Source organism: Lethenteron reissneri, chromosome 26 (genome assembly GCF_015708825.2).
Source record: "Lethenteron reissneri isolate LAM-NWPU_2019-01 chromosome 26, ASM1570882v1, whole genome shotgun sequence".
Lineage (NCBI taxonomy): Eukaryota > Metazoa > Chordata > Hyperoartia > Petromyzontiformes > Petromyzontidae > Lethenteron > Lethenteron reissneri.
The window spans coordinates 20,801,634-20,815,613 of NC_083804.1; the positions used below are offsets into that span (position 1 = coordinate 20,801,634).

The 13,980-nt window shown below is 49.7% G+C and overlaps 1 protein-coding gene across 2 annotated transcripts in view; it reads left to right on the forward strand.

The window, feature by feature from the left end:
- Positions 1-13,980, forward strand: part of LOC133347854 (roundabout homolog 1-like) — a 167,716-nt gene that overhangs the window by 103,175 nt on the left and 50,561 nt on the right. For both annotated transcript variants that reach the window (XM_061560532.1, XM_061560533.1), the window contains exons 4-6: positions 7,765-7,885; positions 9,086-9,224; positions 12,577-12,704. In XM_061560532.1, the coding sequence (XP_061416516.1) occupies positions 7,765-7,885; positions 9,086-9,224; positions 12,577-12,704 (388 nt within the window). The remainder of the gene's footprint in view (positions 1-7,764; positions 7,886-9,085; positions 9,225-12,576; positions 12,705-13,980) is intronic.

Here is a 13,980-nt window from a genome sequence, read left to right on the forward strand (position 1 = left end):
GGTACACAACAGAGAGAGCACTCAGGAAATAAGTTTATACGGGTCCTGTCCGAGCGCAGCGCGTGTGGGTAGAGGCTGGCCGTGGTCCGTTAGAGTGTGTGGGTACATGTGTGCGTTTGTGTGTGCGGATCGGTGTTACAGCGTCACGTGGGCTGGCTGTACTAGAATCAAAGGCACCGCTAACCGGACATTTGATTCCTCACCATGGTGCATATCACCATTTACAATTAGAATATGAAATTGACATGGGTTTTCAGTGGTTCAACCGAGCACACTGATGCTGTGTGTGGAACAGCACTGGGGAGGCAAACTTTTTGTGCCAGGTGTGTGTGTGTTTTCCACAACAACAACAGCCCACCATATACATCTCTGCCATTGCTGTATGTATACCAACAGCACCTTCCAAAGCAATTTGGACAGACAGGGATGTGTATGTAAGGCATGCCCCAACTTAAAAACACCGTCTTACGAACACCCGACTTACGAACACCCGCACTTACGAACCAGCTTCCATGAATTTTTTTATTTTTTAACATCGACTTAAAACGCGAACTCGCAAACCGATTCGCGGAACTATTTTGTCCAACGGAGCGATCCTCCGCGAGATGTGATGATCCAGCCTCTTGCTTGCGTGAGATGTTGTCCGCTGGGCCACCATACCTGTGATGTCATATGCCACGACATCAAGGTGTAGCTTTTGCCCGTGCCCGCCGTCGCTACTTTGAGCTCATGGCACGCGACGCAAAACCTTTGAACTGCGGGCCGCTAGGGTTTCCGCAGCGAGTTTACGCCGTGGCCACCCCCTGGTCGAGCAAAACCTCGCTGGCATTTTGCGGGCGTTGCGTTAGCCACGTACCTGCCAGTTTAAGTTTCACGTCCTGTCAAGTAAGGTAGCAAATATATTAGGCTGCGTAAACACGTGCCGCCAAGTCGCATGCATTGTACGGAAAATCCTTTCGCCCGGCGAGGAATTCAAAAACAAAAGTGGCACTGATCCACGGTCAATGGACGGAGTGCGGCGTGGGTATTTGCCGGGTTGCCATGAAGAATTTTAATTCAAAGTTGTAGAATTTATACAAATACTTTCTTGACAGAGAAAGAGGGGATAGAAAAATTGAATTGAAATGCGAGTTTAACAAAACATGGCAGTTTTTTTTGAAGCAGGATAAATGTATTGCTTCCTCCTAACTCATACAAATAAATGTGATTGAAAGTGGGAGCTGTAAGTAGAGACACTTCGTCAGCTCTTAGCGAAATCATGAACGGAAGCATTTTTTAAAATGGAAAATGCGTTGATTATTCTAAAACATAAATTCATATTGCTAAATTCGATTAACCAAGCCCATCTTTTGGATGGAAATCGCCATTGAATTTCCGCGACATCAACACGTCGACTGGCTGAAGTAGCAGCCTCTCTGTACCGTATAAAAAAAACCCACTTTTGAAAGGAGGAGAAAACACTCATTACATGACAATCACAGTTCGCATTGCGAGAGAGCAAGATAACTTTCCCTCCCCTAAATTCTTTACCGAAATGCAGCTGTTGACTCTTGCGTCGAGTAACCCCTCCGCCGCTCGCCCGGCCCGGTCCTCCTCGACCGCTCGCCCCCACGTGCTCGTGGGAGCCTCCCACAATAAGCGGGCGACACTCGGAGTCCTTAAAGCAGCTTTACCTAACAGTGTCTCCCCCCAGCCACCCAATGGAAGCTTTTCAAACGTGGATGAATGCAGGGGGCATTCAGGGACCCTGATGAGAGGGAGGGCCCCCGATGTTTTGTTCGCTCGTCAAAAGTCCCCGGCGAGTGAAAAAAAAAACAGGCGTCTGTGTTACAACACGGGAGTACGCTGCAAGTTGCGTGGGCGAACGTGTAAATATTAGATTTACGTGACACCCCCCCATTGCACGCCGTACATTCATCTTTCCCGCCCCCCCAAGAAGGCGTTGGGCAGATTTTACAGTGTCTGTGTCCACCAGATGAATCCTTAATAGGTGGCCTCGCGTGCTGAGTGATTGTACATTATTTTCCCCGTAAAGTACAGTAAATAACGAAACAATCTCACCTGCCATAAAGTAAAACGTTACAACTCAAGTATGGCTTTTAACTGCACTTTTAAATTAGCTGAGGTTTTTCTTCTTCTTCTTTCCCTCCAGACAATTGATAGCCATCAACTGCACTATTGTGGCTTGTGTGCGTGTTTAACTGTGTGTGTGTGTGCATGCATGCGTGTGAAAGCTGTGCGTGCGTCTACGACTGCGCGCGTGTGTGTTTGCCAGCATGTGAATGTGTGTCTGTGCCTGTACGTGACATCGTGCGTGCATGCATGCATGCGTGCGCATGTATGTTTTTGCGCGTGTGTGCACGAGTGCTAACGTGTGCCCTGTGCACGCGTGTGATCTGAATGCCTTCAGATCGCTGCTCGATGGCATTGATGCTGGATTTAAAAGTGGTGCTAAAAAAAGGATCGGTGGTTATAAATGGCTGTGGGCCAGACTCTACAGAGACTGCATTGTAGGGGATTTCCGGGCCTGGGAATGCTAAGCACAGTAGTTTGTCTTTCTATAAAAATGTTCTCGCTCACTGACATAAGGAACTCAACAACATTTGCCTTTGGCAAGTGTGCTCAGAAAACGCCGACACGAACGCAGATAAAGGGCTTTTGAATCATTGGGCACTTCTTGCTATTGGGTGGACAGGCTAATTTGAGATGTATCATGCTTGCCTGTGAGTTCACGGTTCACCGGTTTGGATCCAAACCATTCCTCGATGCTTCGTGATGCGTAAAGCACCGCGGAGCGTGCTGTCTCTCGAAAAAAAAAACACGCGGGGGTTTTGGACGGGTTTTTTTTACTCCCTCTTCCTCCCCCTCTCTCCTCGCCCTCGGTAATGGACGCCGAAGACACCCGCCGCAATGCTTCGTTGAAGTAGGCCCATTGTGCGCCAGGTCATGACCAAACAACCGAGCGCTTATGGGAATGCATGCACTTCCCAAACAAGTCGAGTCCTCGTTGGAAACAGGCTTCGGTCGGCCCGATGGTAACAGCCCACGCTACGCGGTTCAGCAGAGCGGGGCGCGGCTTCCTTGCGAACGCGTCGTGGTGCGCCGCACGCCTCGCGGACCCTCGCCGCGTGATGGCGTTCAAGCGAGCGCCGCCGATGAAAAACGCTCTCCCGCGACGGCGGCTCTGGGCGCACACTCGGCGAGGTGTTAACTACCTCGCCTGGTATGCAGGAGGTCGTGGGTTCGATCCCCACCCTGACGCCTGCTGCTGTATATTTGGAGTTGACTTGTTCTCTCTCGGTGTGGTTTCGTGGATTTTTCGACGGGGCCCTCCAGTTTTTCACCTCGGCATTTAGAAACAACATGCCGTTTAGAGTATTTGGCCGCAATACATTTCCACGTGAAGAGCCACTTCTTTGAACTATCATTGGTGATAGCCAGGTCGCTTCTAAAAAAGAACTATACAACTCAGTGGGTCTTATCTGGTAAAATGTAAAATTGTTCATAGTTTAGTGTTTTTTGTTGCGGAACAAGTTTCCACAGGCGTCACTTCCACCCAACTTCGACTGATGGAGCCCGACAGATCTCGCGTGAATCAGTTGGCGGCTCCTCTTCCCCTTTGCCCGAAACGGCACGAGGGGACCGGCGTTTCATTTCCAGGCCAGGTGGTTATTAATCCTCGGCGACGGCGCACTTCCCGCGGCGTTCGCCCCCCCGGAGCGGCTGCGGCGAGTGGGCCGCCCCCGTACAGCGAGGGCTCTGATTGCGAGAGAAAAATAACACAGCTGCGGATCAAAACTCTGGCGGCCGCGTGACGACACGCACGGGCGCGCGAGTGCGCGAGTGAGAGATTGATCACGAGTGCTGAAGCTAGAGGCGTAGCCCTGCAATTGCTTGCTCACATCACTGCGGGCGGAAGGGCCTCCACTCGAGGGAGCTCCAGAGAGTCCCCTCCAGAGGGTATTTTGGCCTACTCTTTCACACTGGTCAGTATAAATAATAAAGAGTATGATTCTTACCCCTGCACAGCCACCTGCCCCGATCACCTAACTGTAGTTAGGGCACTGTGGTGGCGAGATGTTCACTACCTCGCCTGGTTTCCAGGAAGTCGTGGGTTTGACCCCGACCCTGACGCCTGTCAATTTGGAGTTTGCATGTCCTCGCTGTGGTCGCGTGAATTTTTTTCCGAGCCCTCTGATTTTTCTCTCCACATTTAGAAACGTGTTTAAGCTGCCATAAATTTCCACTTGATAAGCCACCTTGTTGAGCTATCGTTTGTGGCCAGGTCGCTTCTGGAAAAAAAAAAACCTCTAGCTCATTGGGCCTTACCTGGTAAAATAAAAATAGCTTAGTTTTTTTAGTTTTGTACCCAATCATACTGCTGGGTTAGGTGGAGAGATTTAGGACACTTTGACAATTGTTTCAACTGCCGTGCCGGGAGATCAAACCAGAGACCTCCGGATTGCAATCCAGTGTGCCAACCATTTACACCATGGCAGCGTCCCTGGACTCGTGACTAATCTTGAGAGCAGTGGCCGTGCGACATTGGCTTGGAAAGCAACAGACGGATACTCGGCTGTTGACGGTGACAAAGATTAATGAGCAACTTTGTCTTGATTTTTCTAATTGGTGGAAATCCAAGCGAGCCATTTTGCGTGGCACAAAGCGTCCCCTTATGTGTCCCTTTGGTTTGTAACCGACTCGACGAGCCTAGCCTGGAGACATCCCCTTTTTCTCCCACATCATTCCTGTAAACGCTGACCCCTATAAGTGGAGAGGTCGGCAGTTACAGAGGCAGCGACTCGTACGAGCCTACGAAATCACCGCCACACCTTATAAGCGAACTGAACCGAATCCATTTTTCGAGCTTCGCCAAGCGGAGGAAAAAGCTGAGAGGCAGTGCTCCGTTCATTACAAGCACGTAAAAAAGGTTACGTGTTTTTTTTTCTTTCACGAGAGGGCACAGCTTACTGACTTTATGAACAGTGCATCGTTTCGCCCGGTACATGATCGATGGTCACCCTTGAATGCCTTTTTGTTTCTTGTGTTGAAAACGCGCGGAAAGGAGCGGTGTTTTTTTTTGGACAAACTCACAGGGCTGTAAATGTGGCTCTTTGGTCTGGCCGGTGGGATGCCCGGCGTGGACTTAAATGAAACCTCTTGGGGGGCATTCTCCGCAGGAAGTGACCTGTGACCCCAGGCGTGGGCCTGGTGGATGTCCTGTACCTGTCATGAGCCGTGCGAGTTAGTGCCACCGCCAGCAGCAGCAGCAGCTGCGATTCGCGTGAATCTTGCGTAGTTTTGTTACTCCTGAGTTAGGAAGTTTCACGTCTGTTGAACAATGGCTGGGATTTGCTCACGTGAGCTTCTATGACGAAAATCTGTTGCGAAAGTTACGCGAAAGGTTGGAGCAGCATATGTGCCTTCACCTGCCCTGGACTATGACTGCATTCACTGTTTGGTTTGGGGGAGCTGCAGAAACATTACCTCATGAATTTTAATTGAGTGTAACATATATTTTTATTTATATGGTGGCATGTACTGTTAACCCATCAGAACTGTTCTACATAAACAAGCGCTAAATTCCAACTGTTGATTAAAGGAACCAAATAAAGAAGTGATTGTTGCGGGATTTTTTTTTTATAGCGGGGTTACGTTTAATCAAATGTCACAAAGCCACACAAACGAGGCAACGGCGCAATAATGTATCATTTGTATTCTGGTGGTCGTTAGGTTATGGGGTATGTAGTATTAGTTATATCCGGTAATTGGATATTCCGAATGTGACAGGCCGGTTTAGCATAATACAGTCCTCCTCTCTGTGGCACTCTCGTTTGCTCGCTCATTCACGCTCGCTCGCTCTCATTCGCTCTGCAAGTCACCCTCTCATATGCTCCCCTCTCTCCTTCTCTCTCTCTCTCTCTCCAGTTCTCGTTCATAAGTTGGTTTATTCCCCAGTCTGGCAGCAATCAGAGCTCTGGGCAGTGGGTCCCAGATGGGAATCTTTGTTACTCGCCGGCACCGACTGCATGCGTACGCCCACAGCGCCACGTGGTTCGGGGAGAAGCACTCCTGTGTGCTGACACAGAAGTGACCCGAAAACGCACATTTTCTCCCCCCCCCTCTCCTTTTTAGGAGCAGTTCTAAAACAAATGAGCTGGCAGTGATCCCTGACATCAGTGCCTTTTGGGTAACGTTTTTCGACGGGGTTGGGAGTGGTGGGGGGTGGTGGTTGTGTGTGTGGGTGGGGGGGTGTAGGAGGATGGATGGGGGTTTGCCGGAGTTGGAGGGGAGTGGGGGAGGCAGTGGAATGAGGACTGCAGTAAACGCTCACCTGTAGGGGCGATGGGAAGTGCCGCGCTTGTTGCGTTTAATATGGATGCCCTTTGGATACAACCGTGCTTTTCTGCAGTATCGAGTTGCTTTTGTGGCCAGCAGCTGCATCTTGATCTGTTCTACCCTGTAGATTTACAATCTAAAATGAGGGGGAGGAGGCAGTCGGGGGGGGGGGGGGGGGGCAAAAATGGACTCCGAATGTTAACATTTAGATCCTGTTTCCTGCTCAAAGCTGCTGATCTCACCGACCCTGGAGGCTGATTGGCGCAGTTACGTTTGTGGCGACGCCAACCGTAGCATCCACCTTTTTTCTTTGTGCTTCCTCGTTTCCTCGTTTTTTCCGCGGGGCCCCACGCTCGCGGTAGAAACACAGCAACGTTTTTATGTTCGTTTCGTAAGAATTACATTTTTTTTGTTTTTTCGCGCGCGAGGGCACCCAGGACGCCTCTCTCCGCCGCCCCTTTTCCTCCCCCCCCCCCCCGTGTAAACGCGTGGGATGCGGCCGAACCCCCCAATATAAACTATCAAAGCCCCGGAACCATGATTAAATAATCCCTTTCATCTTCCCGTTTTGTCCTCCTCCTCCCCCACCCAGCCACCACCGCCAAATCTTCTCCGGTTACCATCTGGACCTAAATCACCAGCGAGGCAGGAAGGAGGATGGCTGAGGTTAAATGGAAGTTTTCCAACTGTTTTGCTGTGTATGTTTAGGTTTTTTTTCTTTCTCCTAATGAGATGCATGAAAACCCCTGGTGGCTCATACTCCTTATCTGCGTCCGCCGCCTGCTTTCCAAAGAGCAGCCTGAAGTACACCGTCGTCGTGTGTGACGGAGGAGGAGGGGGGGGGGGGATTAAAGCCGATCGTGCTGGCGGGCTCAGTGAAAGGGCTTCGGTCTCCCAGGGATGTGGAGACAACTGCCGATGAGGGACTTTCCGTGTTACCGCACGCGCTGCCACGGTTTAGCCGCGGCACCGGTTCCTTTGTGTCTCGTTTGGCGAGATATAAAATCAATGTTTGTCAAGCGGAAAGCCACCCACCAGAGGCGGGGGAGTCCGCGTCTGGTTTAATGCCGCGCGGCAGCTGGAACCGAGAACCACGGCGAAAACAGGCGAAGCCAAGAAGCAGAATCCGTGCCGAGCGAGCGGAGCCGTGCGCCGAGCGGCTAATCGGCGTGCGTCCGCAAAAATCCGTGGCAACACGGCAGCCTCAGCACCCCCGTCACCGCCACCACCCCCCGCCTCGTGTGCAACATCGTTTGTTTCAGTCCAAGCTGTCCGCCGTGCGAAATGTGCCCCGTCTGAGTGTCCTTCATCTGATTTGCCGGGCTAATTTGAAAAAATGAGACGTCGCATCTCATTGCGGTGTTCCCCCACTTAGAAATAATTAAGTTTGCCCATTCCTTTCTTTCATTTATCCCATTGTGCCAGATAAATGGCGGGCGTCTGAGCATCTCCGAGGTGCGGAGGAGCGATGGAGGGGAGTACGTGTGCGTGGCCACAAACTCGGTTGGCGTGCGGGAGAGTAAACCAGCGCAGCTCTTCGTCAAGGGTGAGTCCACCAAAATGAAGTCCAGATATATATTTGAGTGGAGGTCCTTTGACAATAACCCCTTAGCCTAAGGCCACCTTGAGATGAAAGACTACCGGAAAAATGGGTCTGTGCTGCTGGTGAGGCTGTTTTTTGCATTAATTGAGCATGCACACTAGGCCTGTAGCAATTCACCTACCCTGAAAAAATGATGAATTGTCATTATTCCGGTGATCGTGATGTAATTGAAGAATCAATTCTTTGCCATCTTAATTTGAACTGCTTTGTTTCTCATTTGTTGGTCTTATTTGTAGTGTTCTTAGGACCATTAACTTTAATGTAATCTTTGTATATAATTAGCATTCATTGCAAACAATCGATTCTTCTACGTACGATTGGATGTAATGCATGCTGGTGTCATTATTGTAATAATTTACTTTAATCGTCTTCTTGGTTCTTTCGGTAAAGTCACGTAGAAGGGAAGTAATAAAATAATAAAAATAAAACATAATAAAATAAAATAATTCTCACGACGTTTCGGCTACAACGCAAATCGAAAATTATTTTAATCGATTCATTATTGCATGCACACATCTTGAAAACCCAGGCCTCGGTCAAGCTGCACTCGGCGATGTGACAGCAATTCTCTTATCTCCTCTCGCGACAACACAGAAAGACGGTTTACACATTTTGCAGCTGCCAATTCACGTGCCGCTGTGTTTAAATATCCTGCTGTAGAGATTAACGGTGCACGCACTCATTAGTTAATAACTTCTGCATTATTACATCATTCGGATGGAAGTCCTCTCAGCAGCTTCAAATTCATGAACTGAGTATTGGGAATCGGCAGGTTTAATATAAAAAAAAAACCCATTAATTTTTTTTGGAAATGTTTAAACAGATTACACCGCACCATTTTACCGTTTATCCACCTCGATCATCGGCAACAAAGACATTTCATTACGGACGTCACGGTCCTGTGCACCTTAGCGCTTCCCAGTTATTGCTGAGTAACTCTCGGGAGACGGATGACATTTTGAGCATTTGAGCCGAGAAGCGGGCGGGCGGACGGACGCATGGACGCTGATGCATGTACGCACGTATGTTGAACTTCTTTCGCACCATACGTAGCCGGCCGTGCTGATGAATGTGGCCTTCCCGCGCGTGCTCCCACGCTCGCCACGCTCACCGAGCTCGCTGCGTGCGTTCCCCTTTCTACAGAGAGGCCGACATTTGTGAGGAAGCCCCTGAACCAGTTGGTGGCGGCGAACGGCAGCGTGGAGTTCAACTGCGAGGCCCAGGGCGACCCGCGGCCGGACGTGAGCTGGACCAAGCTCCGCGGGGAGCTGCCACGTGACAGGTAGCAGAACCACGCGTGGGCGCGCTCGAGACGCGTCCCGGCGATCCGCCCGCCCCGCCACGGCTACTTCTTGTTTCTCTATCCTACGCTTCATTCCTCACGGCAGCCGCGGCCATTGGCTTTAAGTGAGTGACGTTCGCACGTTTTTTAACGAAACCTGCCTTTGGCGCTGTGCGATGTAATCATCGCGAGGTGCTCACGTGGACAGTGGTCTCCTTACGTCTCGTGTTTTGCATTTAGTAATTTCCCGCACCTCTGATTAGCATGGTTGTGCTACGTACGGCGTGAAAGAAGATCGACATACATGCATGCATACATTTTGCGGCGAAGCCACGGTGCCTTGATAGCACTGACCGCTGTTGTCACAGGGTGACAAAAATCTATTTCTCTAAAATTACGACATGCCCATGTGTACATTAACGTGAATGTGAGCGCAACCTCCGCTGACATGATCGTGAAACGTTTTCCCGAGTGCGGTGGACACGGACGATTAGATAAACCCGACAAGTTTCATTGCCGGTCTGATTGTTGTCAGTCCCTCCGACCTCCATTAGCCAGTGCCACCTCGATCTCTGACGAGGAGCACAAGGATTGACGAGCGTCAGGCCTGGGCTGAGACTGGTCAAGCTTTTTACCGTGTGATCCACGAGGCTGGTACTTGTTTCCCGAGAGCTCGGGGACGTATGGCGATCATGAACGTGATCGATAAAACGTGCCTCTTTTTGGCCGTAAAGACAAGTAAGCGGGCTTGGGCAGGACACGTCGAGAAAGGGATAATGGCCGCTGGTAGTGGCAGTCAAAGGGGCGGGGGGGGGGGGAGAAACACTCCCCGAGAGGATGATCCCTTTATTGCGGAGATGAAGCGAGCAGATACGCTCGTGTGCAGGAGCTGCTTGGCTTGCCACGTCGTGAGATCGTGAGAGACGTTTGAGGCTTGGGGAGGCGATCATCCAGCAGTGTATAGATAATAGCTTATGGTGATGACATTTTCTTGCATACATATGTTCATATATATTGAGGGAGTACATGTATATACAGATTGTGTGCAGCATAGACGGAGTTTGTGGGGGGGGGGCACGCGGGGGTAACGCCCATCCCAAACTTGACACTTTTATTAATTTCTTTTAAGTCGTTCACAATAAATAAATTACATTTATGCAACCCCGATTCCTAATGTGAGGGACAAAGCGAACCCCTGGCCCTCCACCCCCCCCTCCCCAAATATAGAAATCAAACTCCGCCGATGGTGTGCAGCCATGCATGTACATAGATGGCCAGATGAAAATGCATTAAACGCTCCTTCAAAAAGCTGTAAAATCTCAGCAAAAACCCTACAGAGAAAGGATTTCTCTGGATTCCATAAAAAAGCAGGCATCTGTGTTACAGACGTCTTGCCCTCGAATGAGGCCGAAAGACGACCACTCCGGCTGAAATGTTGATTTCCTCTTTGAGAAATAATACGATCTCATCTCTTTATCACTACACGTTCATGAATATATTTATCATAGATGAGTAAGAGTGTGCACATCTCTTCTGTGTGTACGTGTATATATCGTCATTATTATATCCCAGGAACATGGGGATGTTTCATATCACGTAGTTTTCCCAGCTAATAAAAAAACCCAACCCTATAAATAATGAATGAACTAACGCACGGCTGTAAGCCGTCCGCTCTTTTATCGCCGGCGTGAAAGTGTCATCGCCGTCGTAAGTTCGGTAGTTCGCGGGAAAGATTAAGCCGCGAGCTTCTTTTCTCTCGTCCCCCCCCCCCACTCTCTCCTCTCTCTCCTCTCTGTTTTTCTCGTGGCGCTCCAAGGGTTAGGCACGCATCCGTAAGGAGGATGTTGCTGGAATGAACCTCGCAGAGTTGGCAAGGCAGAAAGGGAGCGCCAGACCCAATCCGTTCGCTTGTCAGTCGATGTATCTCGGCGATAATGTGCGGCGCTGCCAGACAGCGGAGTGCCGCGCTGTTTATACGAGGGGTATTGGGTTACCTGCTAAAGGGCACTTGAAGATGCAGGGGGAGGCTCTTTTACACGCTACTCTCCTCGATGCTGTTTGTGAAACTGAATCCCGTTTCGGATATTTTGAAAGAGGTAAGCCTCTTAGCCACCGTCACGCCCGTTGTGTTCGGTGGGAGACGAGGTGGTGGCCAAAGAGGAGGAGGGTTTTGGGGGTAACCCTTTGCACACTTAGCAGACTCTTAAAGCCTTCCTTTAATCGCGTGCATCATTAGCGAATTTCTGTCTGTTTTTTTTTTTCTTCCCATGCCTGTTTTCATTTTGGAAATTGGACACGATGTAGTCCCATGCGATCTGCGATGTGGATTTGGAAGGTGTCAGCTAATCGGATAATTTAAAAACGCGCATGTCCACCGTTTTTTGACGCGAGTTTCCTTTTGAATCACGGTTTCTAAAGCAGACGCCCAAAGGCCTAAAACGTAAAGAGTCCAACTATAGAATACATTAATGATAACAAAGCAGGTACAAATTAGGATAATTACCTAAATAATAATAACTATTAAAATATATTCATATCATCATCAGCCATGATCAGTTCACTGCTGAACGAAGGCCGACCCGAAGCCATCGCCATTTCTTACAGTCCTGTGATGTAATAATCCATCTCGTGTTTGCACGAGCTGATTCCATCACTTCATCTCTGGACATCAGCTTTGGTGTGTTTCTCTCCTTGGACTGCCACTCTGACCTTAGCCTCGACCATCAGCCATCACCTGCTATCATACATTCTAGTGTCCTCACATTTAATTTCTTTCGATTTAAAGCTTTCGTCACTGCAGGGATTCATATTCTTGGTTCTTTCGGTAAAGACGTGACTTTACCGAAAGAACCAAGAATATCTAATCAGATACAGTAAACCAAAACATAGGCTGGCAGGTGGTGATAGCAGTGGTGGTGTGTGTGTTGGTGCATGCTCACTAAGCCAATTGAGTCACTCGCCAATTGACGGTCAGACGCCTCCTCACCACTCTTCTATCGCTACTAGCATGGCTACTGCTCCATACACTTCGACTCGACTGTCCGTTTAGTTTTGTCTTATCCATAATGCAGGTCAGAAACACTTTTTTTTCTGCTCCTTCCCTCACACTGCTCCACTTTAGGCTTCATCGCCATTGTCTCTTTTTTACAGTTCTCATAAATGACCCTCGCTCAACTCTAGAATAATGTGAACTCTCACGCGTTTTAAAGCTCTGATCGTGCCGATTGTTTGTCAGCCGCTTGACATTTTGGAACTTTTGGGCCTTCTTTTGGGCCTGTGCTCAGCAATAAAAATCAGCACTAGTAATAACAATGATATCATGAGCACGATGGGTGTGGTCTGCTCGCGCCAGGCATGAGGTGAAGGCTGACAACACGCTACGCATCTGGCTGGCGCGGCCATCCGATGCCGGGACGTACACGTGCGTGGCCTCGAGCCAGCTCGGCAGGGCCGAGGTGTCTGCCTCTCTCAACGTTCACGGTGAGTGCCCCCCTCGGCTCGACGGGCCCAGCTGTCGCTGGCTGTAGAAAAGCACGTTAGCCCATCTTGTCTGCCGGCCGCAAAACTCGTAAAAACTCTCTCAGCTCGTTTTATAGTTTCCTCGTTGGAAGACTAAAACCATTATCTGTCACGCTCCAACGGTCGGTTGGGTTGAGGGACGCCTGTGGAAGCTTGTCCCGCTAAACCCTGCTGCGGCAACAAAAACACTCAACTATAAACTATTATCTGTCTTACCAGGTAAGGCCCACTGAGCTCTTTTTCAGACGCGAACCTGGCCACAGATGATCGCTCAACGGAGGGCTTCATCACGTGGAAATTTCGAGCAGCCAAATGCTCTAGATGCACGTTTCTAAATGTGGAGGGGAAAAACCGGAGGACTTGCTAAATAAAAATATGCAGGTGTCCGGGTCGGGATCAAACCCATGACCTCTTGTATACCAGCCGAGGGTAGTTAACATCTCGACCACCGCGGCGGAAGATGTGACCGCCCCAAAAAAACCTCCCACAAACAGTGCTTATCTAGTGAGATAACGTCACTAAGCAGTGTGTCATGGGCTGCCTGACGTGGGTGTGAAACCTTTTATTCGATGAGACCCAAAGAATTTGGAATGACAGTCTGGTGTTCCGTCGTAGCACTCCAATAACGTCCCCGCCTTTGCATCGTATTACATTGTACAGGAGCGAAATCTTGGTAACATCACCTGCGCGCCCTCATGAAGTCATTGACCGTAACCTTAATAGTACAGTTGTCTGCTCAGCAGGGCTTCAAAGCCAGTTGTTGGACAACCCAGCGCACACACAGCCTAGGCGTGTAGCGACAAGACAGCAGCTGTTTGTGTTTTGGTTCACAGCTTTCTTGAATGCGGTGTTTCCCAACTGCAGTCCTCCCAAACTGCCCACCACCCCCAATACAGCTTTCTGTGATTGCCAAACAGGTGCAAGCAGTGTGCAGTGACTTCATTTTCATATGAATAGTATAGATCTGTAATCTCCACCGTGGCGGGTGGGGGGGTCACGAGGTTTGGACTTGAAAAGAACGCCGCTTTAATGTCTTTGGCAATGATACATATATTTTGTGTGTGTATTGATTTGTCTTGCAGTCTTCACACAATGGAGGGTGGGAGGGTGGATGGGGTGTATTTCACGTAACAAGCTGGCACAAGCACAACCTTTGGCAGGGAGACAGCGGTGTGTGTGCCCCAGGCCTGCGTCACCCGCGGGGCAGGCGGGCAGTGATCCCCATCGAAAAAAACTT